This window comes from Branchiostoma lanceolatum, chromosome 17 (assembly GCF_035083965.1).
Source record: "Branchiostoma lanceolatum isolate klBraLanc5 chromosome 17, klBraLanc5.hap2, whole genome shotgun sequence".
Lineage (NCBI taxonomy): Eukaryota > Metazoa > Chordata > Leptocardii > Amphioxiformes > Branchiostomatidae > Branchiostoma > Branchiostoma lanceolatum.
Window position 1 is genome coordinate 17,008,331 of NC_089738.1, and position 21,561 is coordinate 17,029,891.

At 41.5% G+C, this 21,561-nt stretch overlaps 1 protein-coding gene across 1 annotated transcript in view; it reads right to left on the bottom strand.

Moving 5' to 3' along the window:
• Positions 1 to 13,404: 13,404 nt before the first annotated feature.
• LOC136422490 (protein O-mannosyl-transferase TMTC4-like) overlaps positions 13,405 to 21,561 on the bottom strand; it is a 61,202-nt gene continuing 53,045 nt past the window's right edge. The window contains exon 20 of the mRNA XM_066410260.1: positions 13,405 to 21,191. Coding sequence (XP_066266357.1) covers positions 21,022 to 21,191 — 170 coding nt within the window. The 3' untranslated portion in view covers positions 13,405 to 21,021. The remainder of the gene's footprint in view (positions 21,192 to 21,561) is intronic.

Sequence of the window (21,561 nt, forward strand, 5' to 3'; positions counted from 1 at the left end):
TGAATATGTCATGAGGATGCGGCCGACTCGTCGGTCCTGTTGGACCGGTGTTGCCATGGCGACGGCGTGGGGGTGAGAAATGACGACCGGAAGTGGATCTGACGGAACAAGATGTCAGGGGGTTCCGGTGGGATGGGCAGGAGGAAATGGAGTGTGCCAGTTGGCCGTAGTCTCCAAGCAGATGTAGCAGTCAAGCCTGTTTGGGGCGTGCAGTATCATAAAAAGGTAAAGCAGCTACGACTCGCGTTTTTGGCCAAGCACACCGGGCCACACCTACTCTTCTCGTGTGTTGGGTTCTTTTACGTGCAGAGGTTTGACGCTCGAGGCTTATGCTCGAGGCTCCATCATACACGGGGCCGCCGGCTTTCCGTCACCATCCGAAATGACGACTGCACGGACATGTTGTAAGGGATTGGGCGTATTAGGCAATATTAATGTTTTTATGAAAGCGCTGTGTACGTTTTTTTTTTCTGAAGATGCTCGCTTTTCACATGTTACCCAACCTTCAGTTATGTACAAAACAGCCCCAGATACAAAACCTGTAATCTTTTTATTCCAATATCTGTGTTCTATTGTGGTTAAAACTTGTTCTTGTGTTCTGTTCCAGTTTTCCATCAGTCGAGACTCCTCCCGGCAAATTATTCGCCTCATTTCGTCCGCGGCCGGTTTCGACTTTTCCCATTTATGTCGCCCCTGAGGAGCCTGGCAGACACAACTGAGGACGGATCCCCCAGCACCAATCAGTGATATGAGATGCGGCAGTGATCTCAGTCTGCCGCTGGCGGGTACTTTATATTCGCAGCCTGCACCCGGTGTCTCGACAAATGTCTCCTTCGACAGATTTTCGTAGCCTCTACAGGGCACCGTGGATGGCTGGAAAAATAGTAGAAATTGGGGAAATAGAGTGAATAGTATGATAAGGGAGTCGGCTACGGAGAGAGAGTCCAATACCCCTATAGCAGACTAACGCCTCTTACATGTTTTTCTGTCTATTTGGCCAATTTCTACTCTTTCCAGCCGCCTCCGGAGCCTGGTAGAGGCTAAGATTTTCGCTCCGTGGGGTAGCGTGTGCGTTGAGTTAGGATTAGAGTTAGGGTTAGCCTCTACAGTACGACCTCTCCTCGCAAAATTCGCTCAGACTCCTGCTTGACAATCATCACGCCCGACGACTGTGATGCACATTTCTCCGCTCGGGTATACTGGAAAACACCAAGCAGTGTTGGGGCAAATATTTCGCAGGGCCAAAACTTGGCTTGACACCGGGAAAGGGAATTAGCCCCCGAGAAAGTGAAGTACGACACAGGAGACGATAGATGAGATACGTTTCTCTTACACAATTTGGGACACATCGATCTGTTTTGCCGTCAGAAACGCGCTCAGAGACTTTAGACAGAATAACAATGTTGTTCGTGCACAAGCCAAAATTCATTGGAGAAGTTGAAATATGTCAAGAGCTACAATCTGGCGTACAGCTTGGGACATATCAATTTCAGGTACCATCAGTCGATTAAAAAGTAACCTGGGTCGGAAAAAGACGTTTCAGTAACTCAGACAGTTCTAACACATGCTGAAAGTCATTATAGAAGATAAAATATAACACAAGCTATGATGGGCATTATCTCTCACAAAACTGGGCTAATGTTAATCCAGTTTTTCATCAGTCGATCGCAGAAATGCAACCAGTTGCAGAATGAAGGCGTTTTGGAACCTCAGACAGTTCTAATACAAGCTTAACGGCATTAGAGAAGATGAAATGCGCAGCAATATGCGATCAATCAAGGGCATACTGTTACATAACCCGGGAAATGAAGTCGTTTCAGTACCTCAGACAGTTCTAACTTAAGCTTAAAGTCATTAGAGAAGATAACATATGTCACGAGCTACGACGGACGAGAATCATGAGAACCGTATCTGTCAAAAAAATAGGCTAATGTTAATCCAGTTTGCAAACGGTCGATCACAGAAACGCAACAAGTTGCTGAATGAAGGCGTTTGATCACCTCAGACAGTCCATACACAAGCTAAATGTCATTAGGCAAGGAAGATGAAATATATCACGAGCTACGACCTGTTACGCATTTTGAGACATATAAATCTAGTGTGACATCGGTTTTTACAGAAACGCTGTGAGGGTCTGAATAAAGGTCTTTCGGTACCATGTACAGGTGACCACTCGTCGTACACAAGGCAGAATAGGATTAGGATAAAGTAAAATATTACACGAAGTACGACAAACGAAAGCGGCATCTGTTACACAGCACGAAACATTTCAATCTAGTTTAGCATCAGTCGAGTGTTTGATAGCGTTTCCAGCGTCTAAATGAAGGGGTTTCAGCACCCCGGACAGTTCCCACAGAAGCCGAAAGTGATAAGAGACGATGAAATATGCCACGGGCTACGGTCTACGAAAGGAGCATCTGTTACACAACACGAAACATATCAATCTAGTTTGGCATCAGTCGAGTGTTTGGTGGCGTTGCCAGCGTCTAAATGAAGGGATCTCAGTACTTGGACAGTTTGTGTAAAGCCAAAAGTGATAAGAGACGATGAAAAATGCCACGAGCTACGGTCTACGAAAGGAGTATCTGTTACACAGCACGAAACATATTAATCTAGTTTGGTATCAGTCGAGTGTTTGGTGGCGTTGCCAGCGTCTGGATGAAGGTGTTTCACTACCCTGGACCATTCTTATAAAGCCGAAAGTGATAAGAGACGATGAAATATGCTACGAGCTACGACCAACGAAAACGTTACTTGTGGCACAGTACTGGGCATATTAGTCTAGCTTGGCACCAGTCGAGTGTTTGATGGCGTTGCCAGCGTCTCAATGAAGGGTTTTCAGTACCTGGACAGTTGTTGCAAAGCCAAAAGTGATAAGAGACGATGAAATATGCTACGAGGTACGACTAACGAAAGCGGTATATGTTGTAAAGCACGGGACATATCAATCTAGTTTGGAATCAGTCGAGTGTTTGGTGGCGTTGCCAGAGTCTAAATGAAGGGGCTTCAGTACCCTGGACAGTTCTCACAGAAGCCGAAAATGATAAGAGGCGATGAAATATGCCACGAGCTACGACCAACGAAAGGAGTGTCTGTTACACAGCACGAAACATATTAATCTAATTTGGAATCAGTCGAGTGTTTGATAGCGTTGCCAGCGTCTAAATGAAGGAGGTTCAGTACCCCGGACAGTTCTTATGAAGCCGAAAATAATAAGAGACGATGAAACATGCCACGAGCTACGGTGTACGAAAGAAGTATCTGTTACACAGCACGAAACATATCATTCTAGTTTGGTATCAGTCGAATGTCTGATGGCGGTGTCAGCGTATTCAGTACCCTGGACAGTTCCCACACAAGCCAAAAGCGATAAGAGACGATGAAACATACCACGCGCTATGGTCCACGAAAGGAGTATCTGTTGCACAGCACGAAACAATCTAATTTGGGATCAGTTGAGTGTTTGGTGGCGTTGCCAGCGTTGCAAGTCATTGGAGACGATGAAATATGTCATGAGGTACGGCCAACGAAATCGGTATCTGTTGCACGGCACGTGGCATATCAATCTAGATTGGCATCAGTCTAGTGTTTGATGGTGTTGCCTCAGGTAAGGCTGCTGCCTCGAGAGACGTACATTTATCAGCATTAGTTGGGCCGCACGATCTTGATATTTTGTTTGACATCCACCCGCCCAGATGATACCTCCTCATCGTATCTATTGTCGAGCAAAATGCTGTTTTCTATATCTGATGGTACGGCTTGGTCCATTTCGTTTGAATTGATGCCCTGTAGACATAGGTGCGTGACGGTATCATCCAGTTTCTAGTCGACCCATCACTCTCTCTATTGCTTTAAGTTAAAGAAGGCTACTTTCTAGGAATCACATACTGTATGTGTCATCTCACATGTGGAAATACGGGATAGAGTCAAGCAAAAGATCGTTCCATGCAAATACCTCCTCACCACAGTAAAGAAAATAAAACTGAAGCGGAACGCCCACGTGTCATGGTCATCGGCACTAGCAAAAATTATCGTGCAAGGAGCCGTCCAGGAAGAAACAAAGAGGGGTAGGCAAAGAAAAGCATGGAATGCTATTGTCAGAGAATGGACAGGCATGACATTAGAAATTAAGAAGAACAGAAGATCGAGAAAGGGCGGATAAAACTGGTTGGGTTGTGAGATCTCTGGTGCGGCTCCTACTGTTGAACAGTTCGACTAATGGTTAGATGAGATTATAATATCAATCAATCAATCAATCAATCAAAATGGTTTTATTAATCAACAGAACTTGCAGTACTACATTTGTAAACTGAATTGCGTCTATTGTGACATACATCGTACGAATCACATTTAATCACAAATCTATTGCACTATTGCACTCATTGCACTTATTTTAACAAAATCGACTCTGAAAACATTGTCGTTTTAAAATACTATTTCGTATGTGCAACATTAAATCCATTGATTATAACATAAGACTGCTCAGGCAGCAGTGTCATTTTGTTTCATTAAATATCCTTAGAAGTGATGGAACTGGGCTGTTACTAAATCTAGTGGTGCGAGTAGTAGGCAGAGACAGAGTTTTTTTAGTTTCTGAGGTTACGTCCATGTGACGCTAGTCGGGTTGGGGGCATAAGGTCTACAGTTCTCTCTGATTTTTCCATGCTGGCAGCAAATCTTCGGCCGAGGTTTTTTCTCCTTTCCTTCAAAGTTTCGAGCCCGCATTGTTGTAGAGATGTGGCGTAGTCACAGATGAGAGACAACACAAGAAGCTGTTAGGCAGGATGATCAACCATGGCGACTCGAGACGGTGCAGCGTATCTACTAATCAAAGCTCCTTGCAATTTTCTTTTCATCTCTTCTTGTTATAGTTCTAATCAATCTGGCTTCAAAGATGTTGACAAAAAAGCTAGACTTAAAGGCGCATGAATGGCAACCACCCTAGTCTGATTGATGGTTTGCTTTACCAAACCAGATGAGCTTTTTTCGTTACGTCTCTTTCTTCTGATGGACTGTTGATGCAACGAATACGTTAAGTTCTCCCGAATCCTCTATTGAATCTGATCTGCCCGCAACGTAGGACGTTTTGTAGGCATTAGATAGCTTTGCGCATGGCAATCGATGTTTTAGACCTTTCTTTCCTGGTAGCGTACATGTGATCACCTAAAGGTATCTGCGTTCAGGTCTGCGGCAACGTAAAACTTCTTACTTAGCCTTTGTGACACTGCCCGTCTGTTAACGCGCTGTGAAGACTACGTTTCGTCACGGGACCAAACCAAAAGATATCAAAGGTTAAGATGCGTCCATACATGATAAGGCGTCTCTTTCTTTTGTTGAAATATTGATGCAACGAATACGTTAAGTTCTCATGTATCAATTGAATCTGATCTACCCACCTTCTAAGGAGATTATATCCTCAAAGCAACGCCGGAAGCGTCTAGGCAAGAAGATAGCTTTGCCGATGCGATGGCAATCGAGGTTTTAAACTTTCCTCTTCGGGCAGTGCGCTGTCGGAATCACATAATGCGATCAGCGTTCAGATTTGAGGCAACGTAAAACTTCTGACTTCGCTTTTGCGAGATCTGCTCGTCTGTGAACGCGTCACTGGGGCCAAACTGCGAGATAACAAAGGCTAAGATGCGTCTATACATGATAAGACGCCTCTCTCTTTTGTTGGATGATTGGTGCAAAGAATACAAGTTCCCCTGGATCTATTGAATCTAGCTGATGCACCCACTCTCTAAGGAGATTATACTTACCTTGCGTATCTTAAAAAACAACGCCGCGTGTTTATAGGCCGCACCCGGGGGAGCCACCAGTTTAAATTCCATCTTATCAACGCTCGGAATGACACATACAAATACTCATCACCCCCCCCCCCCCCCGTACTATCTCAAGTTGAATGCCCTGCCTGGCTCAGTTGTAACAACTCACACAATAAGGCCGTTCAGAGTCAGAGCCAGAATGGAGGCCTAGCCCCGGACTGCTTTCCCTACTTTTCCCTGATGGGATCACCTGGGGGCATCGAAGAGGAGGAGGAAGAGGAGGAAAAAGAAAAAGAAGAAGAAGCAAGATAGCTTTGCCGTTGGCAATCGATGTTTTAGACCTTCTCTTCTGGTAGTGTATTATGTAAGCATCACTGAGAGGGATCAGCGTTCAGGTTTGCAGCAACGTAGAACCTCTTACTTCGGGTTTGCCCGTCTGTACACGTGGTACATATACAGAGATACTCTCCAAGCAGGGGAGTGGGTCCCGCTGGTTTTTGACGTGTTTGTAGGCATTTTTGTCGGGCTTCCTATTCTGGCATGATAAAAAAAAAATACATGACAAAGTAGAAAGCCCGATAGAAACACATACAAACACGTCAAAAACCAGCCGGAACCACTCCTCTGCTTGGAGAGTAAAACTAAGAGACATAAAAGGCCAAGACGTGAGGAGGCGTCTCTGTCTTTTGATGGAAAATTGATGCAAAGAATACGGTAAGTTCTCCTGTATCTATCGAATCTGATCTACCCACGCTCTAAGGAGCTTCTAGGCGGGAAGAAAGCTTTGCCGATGGCAATCCATGGTTTTAAACCGTTCCCTTATGGCAGTGTGATGTAATTATCACATAACGCCATCAGTGTTCAGGTTTGCAACGACGCCAAAACTTGTTACTTAGCCTTTGTGACACTGCCCGTCCGAAAACGTGCTACGAAGATCACGATGCCAAACTAAGATATAAGAGAGCCCAGGACGCATCCCTACGTTATGAGGCGTCTCTTTCTTTGGTTGAAAGATTTATCCCCAGGCTGCTTAGAGTTCTACTGTATCTACTAAATCTGATCTACCCGCTCTCTAAGGAGATTATATCCTGAAAAGCAGCATCCGATATTTTTAACCAGGAAGATAGCTTTGCCGATGGCAGTCGATGTGTCAGCCCTTTCTCTTCTGGTAGTGTGATGTAAAACTTCTTACTTCGATTTTGAGTGTTCTGCAAAGATAACGTTTGCCACAGGGTTAAGTCAAGAGATAACAAAGGTCCCTAATAGATGTACCCTTAGATGTGACGTCTTCCCCTGAGCAATAACAACATATAATACACCATACGTCAAACGTGTCCTTAGATGACATCCAAAGGCAGTCAGAGCATCAATGGGGGAACGTCAGTACACTGGAGAGAACTGAAATTGTATAAATGTAGTGTAAAATATCGTGACAATGCCAGCATATGCCTGCGGTGTTATTCAAAGCTTCAAGCTCCACGTGGCTTTGATCATACGAGCGATGAGATAGCAGTCGTTATTCTTGTTTGTACTTTGGACCAATCCGTCTCTCGGAACAACCACGTCAACTGTCAAGTGACTTTGGGAAAGGCATGTTGCTTAAGCTTTTCGTTGAAATGAGTATCAATTTATTCGAAGAATAACAACTTAAAGTGGGGTCGTTTGGCGTAACGGCAGGATGTTTGGCCCAGAACCAAGCGGTCCCGGATTCGAATCTCCCTGACGCCACCGATGTTGTGCCCTTGGGAAAGGCACTTAACACGACTTTCCCCACTACACCCACCCAAGTGTAAATTGGGTATATTGTTCTGCGTACGTGGCACTGTTAAGATAAGTTATGAAAAACTTGAGTGCAGTGCCACGTCGTCATTGTCTGTCAAAAAGCGGAGTAAAAACACAACTTAAAAGCAATGCAGTGAAACGGCACAAAACCTTGCAAAACATAGCCTTCTTGGCAATGCTGATACTCAATGGAGTTTGGACTTGTCTCCTGTAGGGATTGTCTGTATGGCAGCTAAAAGATCCTGCCACAAGGAGCGAGGAACGTGAAGTCATCAGAGACTGCGGATGCTAATGCCACATCAATCACCTCGTTTCTTTTCTGATGTTCGATCTCTCAGCGCCTGTCGTGGGCAAGAGAGGCTTACTAGAGACGTGTAAGTTAGAGAGTAAAAAAGGCCAAACTTAACAAATGGTTTTCGATGGGTCACCACAAAACAAGGCTGCAAAACCACTTTAGATTAAGGGTTACTTCAAGGCAGAGAGTAAAATAGGTCAAACAGGGCAGATGATTTACTTCTTATTTATATGGGTCTCAACAAAACAAGGCTGCAAAACCACTTTAGATTAAAGGTCACTTCAACCTACAAACGTTAGATAGATAGAGGATAGAGTAGAAGGGAACTGATAAACGAATGATGAACGACGGTTGTGCCCACTGGTCTTCTCTGGGTTAAAGAGTAAAACAGGCCAAAGAAAGTAAATGATCTGTTGCTTGTTTACTAAGGTTACCACAAAACAAGGCTCAAAAACTACTGGAGACCTAGGATCACTTCAACTTACATGGATACTAAGTTAGATATATGAGACATTTAACGTGAAATAATGAATGACTGAATGAATGAATGGTAAATGACTACTGTCTCCACCGGTCTAGCTCAACTGGGGATAAGAAATTAGAAATAAGCCACACAGGATAGATTATTTAGTCTATTCTATTTGCTGTATACATGTAGATCGCCACAAAACAAGGCCCAAAAGCCATTCTAAATTGAGGGTTATCAAACCCACACAAAACTTTTCATTTATCTATTTATTCATTTTTATTAAAATTGCAACATTGCAATACACGCGGGACACTGAGACAGCTATTGCTGGTGTCGTGACCCACACACATTTGTTTGTTTGAACCTTTGTTTATTCATGATAAGCTCAAATCGGCGCACATAATATACAAGTTTATAGACTTGAATGTAGTGAGGAAAGTCGTGGTGCCCTTCCCAAGGGCAAAACATCGGTGGTGTGAGGAGATTTGAACCCGGGACCGCTGAGTTCTGGGCCGAAAACCCTGCCGTTACACCACACGACGCCACTTACAAACTGGTCGACAGAGATGAAAACGTAGGAGTGAATTCAAAATGATGAATGTCATGATAGTTGACAGTGACATGTAACGTTGGGTAACATAAATTCGGGATTTTTCCGATAATGATTGACTGAAATCAATCTAGCAGAACAATAAACCATCCTTTTTTTCTATTATTCTGTCAGTACCATGTACTATCTTTGCACTAATCATATATATGGTAGATTTTGTCTCTAGTCGTGCTGACACCATAATATTTCAACTTGAAACTACCGTCCGCCGCACGCACAATTACGGTGCTGTCGGACAGGGGTGAACATTAATTCGGGAGAAAAGATTCGTCTTGAATATCTTACCGCTAATTAAATTTTATACCTCAGCTATTCGTTCCATCCTTGGCTTGAGGAGAGTGCTATGGATATAGACGTGTCCAAGTAAAAAAATACACGAAAAAACGGCCGTACCGCACACATCAGGCCTACGGGAACAACCCGTGTGTTGAGTCGGTAGCTATAGAACGTCAAAGTCGACATCCACCGTCATGGCAACGTGTACATTATTCATGGAAAGTTAGCCGGGTGCTGTAGCATTGATAATACTACTATGTCCATGTATTCCTTGTTGTGTTAGGAGCAAACTTTGAGGAAAATATCGTCCTCAGTCCACTATCACACGCAGCATTTAGACAAAAAGTGTTCCTCACAAACCTTTGTCGTCTGCTTAACAACAGGATTCTGGGTAATGATATGGCGGCGGGAAAATACACGTGCCGTAGGTTGTAGCAACAAAGAGGGGTTTTGATGATTGATCACACTTAGAGTCCAATTGCAGGTCAGCAATTTTAAGAAAATAAGTTGTCTTGTAAATGATTGTGTTTAGCAGAAAGCGAATGTGACATTTGTCTTATAAACCAGCCGACAACGATGTAGTGTGATTCTCCCACGAAGCCCTCAGACTGTTCCAATAAGGGACGGAGAGTTTTTGTCCTCGTCGCCTTCTAATACATGCTTATCGAAGCTTTTCAGCCAGTGTTCTGAATACGTTAGTCTGTCAAGTTTGCATTTCTAGTGGTATTACTGATGTTGCATCTAGCACATATCCCTAAATACCCCGTTTTCGAAAAATCCCGAATTTAAGTACCCCACGAATTTATGTTACCCAACGTTACATTAAGGAATTGGCGAACCTTCAAAGTTGATCTTATGGTCCCATCTTGACTCTACTTTGATGAATATCCTGGCGCCACCGATGATAGCTGACATTGGAATTTACATTAAGGATTTGACGAACCTCCACAGTTGATCTTAAGCTCCGCCTTGACTCTTCTTTGCGTCAGGAATGTCTTCCCCGTGGGTGTCACTTGGTTAGTTTACATAAAAAGGTATCTGAAATAGATTTATAGTGACGTTTAGTGCCCCTTCCCATGAAGAAGTCAAGGTTATGCAGTTGACTTTGAGGTTCCATCTTGACTCTGCTTTACTTTTGGGATCTCTTCCCCATGGGTGTCTCTCAACCTACATAACGAGGTATTTGAAATAGATATTCGTAGTGACGTTTCTTGGCCCTTGCCATGAAGAAGTCAAGGTTATACCGTCCATTAGGAACGCAATCACGGGAAAGCCAGTTCCACAGAGTCAGAGACAATTGCCAGAGCAAGCCTCATGGGGCCTATCGGGCCTACCATGAACGCTGGGCCCCTCTGATAATGCATTTATTCTCCCCAGACCAATTTATAGCATGCTGCAAAGCCCCAGAGGAGTCTGGTATGACTTATGATGGATGGGAGAACAACTATAGCGACGCACCAAACCAGATTAATTCTTTTGAGGGGTTGATTTGAATTCTTGTAGGTCGAGGACGTTCCAGGGACGTTCTCAAAACAGGATTAACAAGAGTTCGAAAATCTCTCGACTCCGTGAAACATTTAGTGTTTCTAGTATGTCTTCTTTAAACGTAGCTCATTAATTATGTAAACAATGTTTTGATTAGCTCTCACTCTATGGTGACCGTGACCAGCAAATGGGAAATGTTTAAACACGAACAGATCAAAACCAACACCTCCCCGTGAATAAGTAGCCTATTCCATGTCTGTCATGTCAGATTAACGACTAGTTCTACCAACTCTGAACTGTACTGCCTACCACTCGGCAAGTCTGGCTTTTGCGGTTATTTTCCCTCTAACTTCATGCTGATCTACTAACGGTGTACTAGTATTCAAATAACTACGAACACACACCAACACAAACAAACAGACAGACCGATCGCATACACTGTACAACAACAGCCAACCAAAAACCCCGACCCTAGCATGTCTACATGAGCTACAAAAACGCCAATACCAAGGAGTGAGTGAATGAGTGAGGCAGTGAGTGAGTGGGTGTGATGAGTGATTGAGTGAGAGTGTGATTGAGTGTGAGTGAGTGAGTGAATGAATGTGTGTGAGTGAGTGAAAAAACATGGAAGATCAACATGAACATGAACAAATGGAGTAGACTTAATTATAAGATGCAAATTTTTCTCCCAGCCCTCGCTTTTCATCTGACTCCTTGCTTAAAGTTTACTTTAAAATGTTCAAGAAACAAATCAAAGTTGGCCAAAATGTTGTATAAGAACTTGGACGTTGTTTTGCAGAGCGTGATTGAACAGCCGTATCTGATGGCCGGAGACTAAGCAGAGTCGAGCTTTGTAATTCCACCAAGGACGCTGTGCTGCGCACGAGTAATGTGTGAGCCTTTCAAACGTTCGATTCAATTACACATGCATAATGAACGTTCTGATGGCATTGGCGGGCTGTCACGTTGATAAAAACGCTTCAAGGACGTGGGCGGAAGTTGGAGAAGTAGTGAGTTTTAAATGAGTAACAGAGTCACTGACGAAAAGGAGTGGATGCTACTTGAAACGTCTGACTGTTTCCAAAATCATATCCAGTTGCTTGAGTAACTGTTATTTGGCGTTCTATTTGCAAGTTCTTGCCCGAGGGCTAATTGCAACATGAAACGTTGTCTAGAAAAAGTATACAGACAGTGCAAGTTAACAATGGTGACAAGTGGAACAAGTGTGTATTGTAAGAACTGCTACGGAATACAATCTAAGCTTTTTATTTGGGGTTTGACTTCTTTTTTGGAAGCAGTGGAAGACGAAGTGTCCCACTTTTTCTGCAATGAGTGGTTTTGAGTTCTGGCTGTGGTGTGTGTTAAAACTCTAACTAAGGTGCTGCAGCGGAAGTTGCGATTTTTAAAGTCGGGGACCTTCTGGGGATTAAAAAATTCGGTCGAATGCCGTTGAAACTGTGACGCCGTCTTTACGAAGGCTGTCACCATATTCAATTTTCTATTTCTATTTCACTTTAGGACACAAGGACGACGTAGCACTGCACTCAAGTTCGTCATTAGTTATTTTAACAGTGCCACGTACATAAAACAATATACCAATATCTTTACACCTGGTTGGAGTAAGGAAATCGTGTAAAGTGCCTTCCCACGTTCACAACATGGGTGGCATCAGGGGATTCGAACCCAGGACCGATGGGTTCAGGGCCGAACACCCTAACGTTACGCCACACGACGACACATGTCAACATATTTCATTTCTTTTCATTTTATGTATTTGTTTACAGAATTTACAACTCGGGTATATCAAACCTGTTTTTCATGTGATCTTTTATTTATTTCAACTCGTCACATCAGGACAGGGGAACAGGCAGCGCCTTTCTCTCACCCCTGTCCAGAACAAATCCTGGTGAGAACCCTGCAGTGTAGATGTCAGAAGTGGTGGAGTTGGTGAGAAGTGAACCTGGTTTGACTATAACTTTTTAAGACTCAAGAGAAAATACGCCATTAACATTAAAATGACCAAACTAGATCTAACACCTAAGGCACAGGCGCTTTCTGGAGTTCTTTCTTCCTATCTCACATCACCAGCTCCGGGTCATTTGCGGTTTTAAAAGGAATCGACCTCATTTGTAGACTTGGCGTCTGGGCTTTTTGGTGATAGGAGAGCCACATGTGTTAACGTTACTACGACACCCTGTCGGTCAATTATGAACAACGTCGAAACAGGTACATGAGCTTCGGGTCATTTGCGGTTTAAAAAAGTATCGACCTGATTTCTAGACTTGGCGTCTGGGCTTTCTTGTGATAGGAGAGCTACACGTGTTAACGTTACTACTAGTACTACACTCTGTCGATCAATGTGCCTAACAACGCCGCTTACTTGCGGCGCTATCACATTCGCCGTATAGTAGTCCCAAGTACGATTTTGATGCCACCGACAAGGATCTAAGACAGTGTTGTCCTTTACGGACTTGGCGATAACTCGATAGACTTGCAAAGGCAGGCTGACAGAAACATACCAATACTTAGCAGACCGTGCCCGGTAAAACACCCCTAAGCCGACCCGTAGAGACTGGCGACCAGGTTAGCCGTTACCTGGCATGAATTACACAGAAACCGTAATTATTTACCTCATAATAGTAACCAGATATATTCTATTCTAGAAAGTACCTTTCCATGCAAAGATATTGGCGCATAATTCCAAGAAAAGGTGCTAGATAAATTAGGACAAAATTTTCCTGACTGTCCAAGCCAGGCAAGTTTATTTTCCATTTGGACACTTGCCCTTAATTGTGATTATGCCCAGAAACTACTTACACTTTTCGCACAAGTACATTGTACATGGCACTACGATAGGTGGCTACCAAAAGAAACTTCCACTGTACCATTTTAAATATTTACAGATAAACATTTTTGTTTTTCTCAAATGAACACATGTCAAGAATATATCATACATAGTGTAGAAAATTTAGCTTTAAGTTAATTACATTTCACTGTTGGGGGATACATGTATATCTTACAGGCAATATACAATTGCAACAGACACCATTTTGCCTTGAATAAAACAATCCAATATTACAACACAACAAGAGTTCTATGTCTTCTCATTCATTGAAAAATAATAGATATACATGTAGTAGCAAGGCAACCTGTCCGTTATTCCAGCCTGCAAAAATACACAGTACGCAACACCATTGAGCAAAGGGAACTAATAAACAAGACAGTCATTTTCTATACATCTATCATCTATATGTACTTCATCAGCTACAAAAACAAATAGCTTCTGGCTCCTACTTACTTAATATGGTATCTTGTGTCTTTGTCTCAGTAACTTCAAGGAGACAGCAAAGTATTGTCATATTTGAAACTCTAGAAATCTCTAAATTCTAATTCAGGGGCGAACATTTGGGAAAACTGAGCAGAGCTACAGTACAAGTAATGCTAAATGAATGCTGAGCTGGCATCAAATATGATTTTTTTAATCACAAAATTTGCTGTAGTAGCTTTGTTCTTGTTTGTATAACCTAATAACAGTTACTCTTTCTTGTCATTCAATGCCTGACTCAATTAGAACATCAAACAAAATGTCCCTTAGAAATTCAACCTCTCTTAATGTTTTTATACTTCAAAGACTAGGCAATGTTGCCAACAGTTTAGAAATTTGAAAATTAAGTCTTTGATCAAAGAAGGTTCTATCATACATAGATTGACCTCTTTGATCATAGATAACAAAAGAAGAATATCAAAGGAGGTTCTATATCAAGATATCATTCAGGAGGTTCTATCAATTTAGATCCTCCTTCAGTTGGTTATTACATCCATGAAGGAGGTATTGTTTTTGTCAGTCTGTGTGTACAGCTACACATGTAAAATTCAAGATCCTTTGGATGAATATCTTTGGGTTTTGGCATAGAGGTCCCGATAAAGCGTGGTGATTTGGGGCACTGTAGCAGTATCTTTCTTCTTCAAATTGCGTAGATAGAACCTCCTTGTAATCACACAGGTTTTCATGGTATTCAAATCTTAACAGTATACAAGATGGAGGTAGTGGCATTCATTCACAATTCAGAACTGTTCTGACGGGAAACCACAGGAGGATAAAATATACCACAGGAGATAGACCACTTCCTCTTTCTACCTGGATATGCTGTGGCATACTGAACAGCATGGTGACACTGATGATAGCGTGAATACACTTGATTAGACATGGCCTCTATATGCACGAGCAAGTGCTGTCAGCAGCATTACATTCAAGGTTGTATTCATTCAGTCAGTCGCCCTTCATTTGACTGTGGAAATGCTAATAGCGAATGCACTACTAGGCCACACAAATTTAATTCTTGGTTCTTGGATCTGAACAAAAAATGAGGCTATTCTAACATTGCACGCTAACTTAAAACACAAGCAAAATGTTGCTATTTGTCTTTGGAAGAGTGAGGTACAAAATATACAGATTAAACAAACTTCCAAACCTGAGATGAACACAGAAAAAAACATTAAGGAAAAATTACAGTATCAACTTCATCTACACTGCATTGTACATGTTCATTAGCCTCTACCAGGCTCCGCGGGATGGCTGGAAAAATAGTAGAAGTTGGCCTAATAGAGTGAATAGTGTGCCAAGGGAGTTAGCTACGGAGAGAGGGTCCAATCTGCCATCCATCGATAATGGAGCTTCACTGTATAGCGGACCTACCCTGTATAGCGAGTACCTCGGCTGATTTCTACTATTTTCCCAACGATAGGACGGAGCCTGGTAGAGGCTACATGTTCATCACACTGCACTTGGTTCAACACAAAAATTTGAACTATTCTAAGGATAAACCTATCTAAAGATAGTCTATGTTGCATAGTTAAAGTAGAATTGAGGTACAAACATTGCTTTCGACGGAAGGCTATGAATGTCAAAATTTCCACCAAATTTCTACACCAGGGGTGAGATGTTGACGTAACTTATGTTGGGTGGCGTTTCAAAAATATTGTAGTCAACATTGTTACAATGTACCAAATATATTAACCCTTGTCCTGCTGAGCTTTGCTGTAGCTTATATAGGTTTAGCTACTGGGAGGTTAAATGAATACGTTATAAGAATTTATACATCTGAACTACTGAGACACACTGATTAGAAAACTATCAGATATTTTTTTCTTACAGATTATCAAATGCAGCATCTTTTAACAGCATTGTGATGAGGCTTGACAAACTTTCCAGAAAGGTGACACAAAAACTGTGTCATTATCCTATTTTCACAAAGCTGTAAATATATCTATAACCTTTAATTTAAAGAAAAATGTGTTACAATTGCACCAATGACAAGAACACAATATGTGTGTATATACATAGAACATCAAAGAAAAATAAAGGACAATGTTGTAGTTTCTGACCATTCCTACTAATCAGAATGGTGTGTGCTTACAACGTACACTGTCATGTAACATTTCATATCCTGTGTCAAACCTACTACTCTACTTTCAGAATATTATATTTGTCATGTCAAATGAAAAGAAAGACCTCTCCAAAGTATGATACCACACTAGTATTCTCAAAGAACAATATTCTTACCCAGCACCTAAAGACCTGCTTTAGTGTGTACCACTATGACTTATTCCCCAATTTCAAAGCTCATTACATCCACCTACAATTGTTTTAAGTGCCAATGTCATTATGTAGCACATGTACCTATCATCTTAGCTTTGAGGCAGGATCTTAATATATGTAATCTTTGTATTATGGAGATGTAGTTATAGTAAATGATAAAATTACCCACTTTCAGAAAGTCTCATAATCTCATGATTTTGTGGATCTTAAGTCATATAAATACACACCCATTACCCATACTTGTGCCTATGGCAAAAACTTTTTAAAGTTCATTGGCCATGGATGATATAGAAGCCTGTGTTTCAAATGTATTTGTCACAACACAGCTATTACCTACTCCACAGTCAAAACTTCTCAACAACTACTTGAGTCAAGGGACTGAGGAAACATGGTTGTTGATTGGGGGTGGTTGCTAAAGACAAGAGGATCTTATCCACATTTCCTACATGTATATACATGTACAAAGTCATGTATATCCACTTGAATCGGACTGTTTGAATCTGGCTTATGACTGAGGGTGGTTGCTCAAGACAAGAAGGACTTAACTATGTTAAACTGGACAGGACTGTTTAAAAGTGGCTTGTGACTGTTAGTGGTTGCTCAAGATACGAGGGACTTAACTATGTAAAACTGGACAGTACTGTTTAAATGTGGCTTGTGACTGAGCGTGGCCGCTCCAGACATTCAAGAAGGTCTTAACTATGTAAAACTGGACAGTACTGTTTAAATGTGGCTTGTGACAGTGGGTGGTCACTCCAGACATTCAAGATTTAGGTCTTAACTATGTAAAACTGGACAGGACTGTTTAAATGTGGCTTGTGACAGTGGGTGGTCACTCCAGACATTCAAGATTTAGGACTTAACTATGTAAAACTGGACAGTACTGTTTAAATGTGGCTTGTGACTGAGCGTGGCCGCTCCAGACATTCAAGAAGGTCTTAACTATGTAAAACTGGACAGTACTGTTTAAATGTGGCTTGTGACAGTGGGTGGTCACTCCAGACATTCAAGATTTAGGTCTTAACTATGTAAAACTGGACAGGACTGTTTAAATGTGGCTTGTGACAGTGGGTGGTCACTCCAGACATTCAAGATTTAGGTCTTAACTATGTAAAACTGGACAGTACTGTTTAAATGTGGCTTATGACTGAGGGTGGCCGCTCCAGACATTCAAGAAGGTCTTAACTATGTAAAACTGGACAGGACTGTTTAAATGTGGCTTGTGACTGAGCGTGGTCGCTCCAGACATTCAAGAAGGTCTTAACTATGTAAAACTGGACAGTACTGTTTAAATGTGGCTTGTGACAGTGGGTGGTCACTCCAGACATTCAAGATTTAGGTCTTAACTATGTAAAACTGGACAGTACTGTTTAAATGTGGCTTGTGACTGAGCGTGGCCGCTCCAGACATTCAAGAAGGTCTTAACTATGTAAAACTGGACAGGACTGTTTAAATGTGGCTTGTGACAGTGGGTGGTCACTCCAGACATTCAAGATTTAGGTCTTAACTATGTAAAACTGGACAGGACTGTTTAAATGTGGCTTTTGACTGGAGATGGTTGCCTGTGCCAGGTGAATGCCCGACTAGGTTTGCCTGCATCATCCAACTTATCAAGATGATTTGCAAACCGAAATCATACATCACGGGTGACAGATCACTTTCGTGCGGCTCATAACAGGGACCGATTTCCAATCAAGCCAAATTTCGAAGCCGTACAATTATCCTTACGCTGCCAGCTACTTTGTACCGGAACAATTTTGATCAATCAGCCAATTTGAGGCAGAATTCGGCCACCTTTAACCTTTAAGTTACATTTTGTTACCAAGCCCACGAGTCCTCGGCGGCAGACAACGTCGCAATTTGCGGCTATTTTTCACAATCAATCAATCAACCAGCGGTTTCTCATTTTGTCTCAAACCAGATTTGCAATCAGGAAATTGTCTCCGGATATATTCCTTGGAATTTCAATTGTCTCTTGATGTATATCTTGGAATTTCAAATGTGCACATCGTAAGGTAAATGACTACTTTCTATTCTGCTGCTGCCTCTATCATTTGCAAGGCCATCATGCCTAGATTCAATACATGATTGTAGTTTTTGCCTGTGGGAAAAGCTTTTCCTAGCTACGTCTTAGTTTGAAAATTTCCACATGTTTTGTTTATTTATCATGGAAACCCCCACAAGAGGAAGATGTGTCCAAAATGTTCAGGGCTTTATTTTCAGCTATAGAAAAGTGATATCATAAGTTAGTGACTGCCGATGAGAATTTGTTTTTAAATTACTGACAGTACCTTATTCAAGTATATTTGTATTGAAAAGCTTTATACTAAGTTAAACCGATAAATAGAATTAAAAGAAGTCGCTCCAGTGTCATCAGTTGTCAACTGTCATCTGTCTATCCTTGCTCATGGTAGAAATAATCACTTTTCATTTTCAATCTTGCCAATTTTTGAAAGCTGTCTCTTCAAATACGACCATCTTTAATGTGATGACACTAGATTTAGTGTGACCTGAATCTTAAATCTTTCGTTTTTCACAAGCTTACTTCTAAGAGCTTTGTTCTTGAGTAAAAGACTAGTCCAAGTGTTGTCTCTCAATGACAAATGCTAGCCATACTGCTAGGTTCTTCCTGTAGTTTCAATAATTTTTCCTGGCTGTGTATTTTTCTTCCTGTACTTCTAGACTGCTAGGTTCTTCCCGTGTTTTTCCACTCTTAGGTCATCCTGTATTTTTCAAACATTGCTCTCAACACTACATGTACCTCAGAAGCATTGTCATGACCTTCACCTGCAAAGTTTTATCCTCTTCTTCTTCTAATTTTTAGTTAGGTGGATATGTACTTGCAGTTGTCCTTCACAGCTCACAGAAAACCGCTCGACAGAACTAATGATCACCTGGGAGCACTTTATTTCCTACACAGCTGATTACTGTTGCCTAATTGCTATTATTCTCTGCGGTAATGACTCGTGTTCGTCAAATACCAACATGTGTTCAAATCCCACATCTAATTGGCGCTCCTTTCTGGTGATTTATTTTTCTTGACGCGCGTTTATAACTATCAGGCTACACCAGCTTTCTTTCTGGCTGAGAGAAATTGTTGAAATTGGAAAACTATGATGGATAATTTGCAAGGGATGCTAACTAAGTGATAAAAGCTAATTGTTGCCTACAGGGGTTTGTGTTTCAAATATGGGCAGCCAACTTTAAATCTTAGACATTGACAAAGGTTTACATGTAACGATGTTGACATTTGCTTCGTGTAGTTACCCATGATTCAATGATTATCATTACAGTTGAACACTCTTCAAAATTACCCTCCATAATTTGGAAATTATGTTTGAGTGATTTATATTGTTTGATAAATACACCTTGGCAGGCTTCACTAGCCTTCTTTCTGGCTGAGAGAAACAGTTGAAATTGAAAAACTATGATGGATAATTTGCTAGCGGAGTTAGCCAAGTGATAGAGCCTGATTATTGTTGCCTACAGGGGTTTGTGTTTGGAAGGTTGGAAGCCAATTTAAATCTCAGACATTGACGAAGGTTTACATGTAACGATGTTGACATTTGCTTCCTATAGTTACCCATGATTCAATGATTATCATTATAGTTGAACACTCTTCCAAATTACCCTCCATAATTTGGAAATTAACTTCTCCTACATTTTCTAGTTCTCCTATGTGTCCAAATCCCACTCCTAGTTGTAAGCCATTATGATTGTATGATTTATATTGCTTGATAAACACACATTATCAGACTTCGCTAGCCTCCTTTCTGGCTGAGAGAAAGAGTTAAATTTGGAAAACTATGATTAATAAATTGCAAGGGAAGCTAGCCAAGTGATATGGTCTAATTATTGTCTACAGGGACTTGTGTTCGGAAGGTTGGCAGCCAACTTTAACTCTCAGTGATCGAGAATAGTGTACATGGAACTTATGTTATGGTGTTGAAATTTGCTTTGTATAGTTAGACACAATATATCAATCCAATGATTATAGGATTGGGAATTCTAGAGATCTTCCTACCATGATTAGAGTCATATCAAATTTTGGAAGAGTGAGACTACAGTTTGGAACTTTTAAATTCACTTTCTCTACCCTCCATACACTTTTGTAAGGATGCATCCAAATTGTGTTTTTTGTACTGCATCAACAGTGATAATGTTCCTGGCATACAATTTGAACAAATCCTCCATACATCATAATGTTCTACCCTTGCAAAAAATGTAAGATTGCCATGTCTATGTCCTAAAGACTGCTTATGGTTTTCTGTAACTCAACCTGAGGCAGGTAAAGCTGTGGTCTGTTCCAGTCACAATTCTATGAGTACTCTTTCAGTGGGTGTTGTTCAATCTGGCCTTGGTAACCGGTAATAAGAATCATCTGCCATTGTCTTGCCAATGTTCTCTCGGTCTTGTTGATACTTCTCATTCTGTAACATTATCTTGGTTATGATAAGCCACGTTCTGTTTTCTTTTATAATTTTGTGAACACCAACTGTTCATCTCTTCCCCTTGCCTTGCCCATGTTCTCTTCAGGCGCTCTTGTTCATGGTTCTTTGTAACTTAACCTTTGACAAATACATTTGTAAAAACACCTTCTGTCCCTCCATACTTTTGTTAGGCTCAATTTTGTTGTAACTATACTTTTCTTCTGTTGTGTTTTCTACACTCCTACCCCTTATACATGACTTTGTGTATGTTCTGTAAGGAGATTTTCCTGACAGGTGTAACTACAAGTTCTTATCTTCTGCCCTTGCCATGTCCGAGTTCCCTTGAAGCGTTCTTGTTCATGGTCCGCTGTAACTTGACGAGGTTTTCCTGCGTGGTGGCCGCCGTCGGGTCCAGCTCGATCGACCTCTTGTAGCATTGCTCCGCCTCCGGGTACTTTCCCCACCTGTGGTACAGCACACCTGAAGAAGAGAAACCAAAATAATCAACTTTTCTGTGTAATCATAATACTGACCATTATGTCATACCTGGGCCCCAAAAACGTTTGATACGGGTGTTCTGGTCCACGTGATAACTTTGGGTTATCACACAGGCTTCCACAGAATATTCAGAATGCATTTTGAGTGCTCCGCTGTCAAAAATTGGAATACTGGATTCGGGCATTAGAATGTGTGGCTGTGACAATTTTTGTTCGAGGACAGCAACTTTTCTCAACTTCTGGCGCATTTCGCATTGAAATTTGTTTTCTCACTTTTGTACATAGATGTACATTTGTAAAACGACTGCATATATTTCATGGTCACAGATTCACTGCAAATTCTCCCAGCTTTG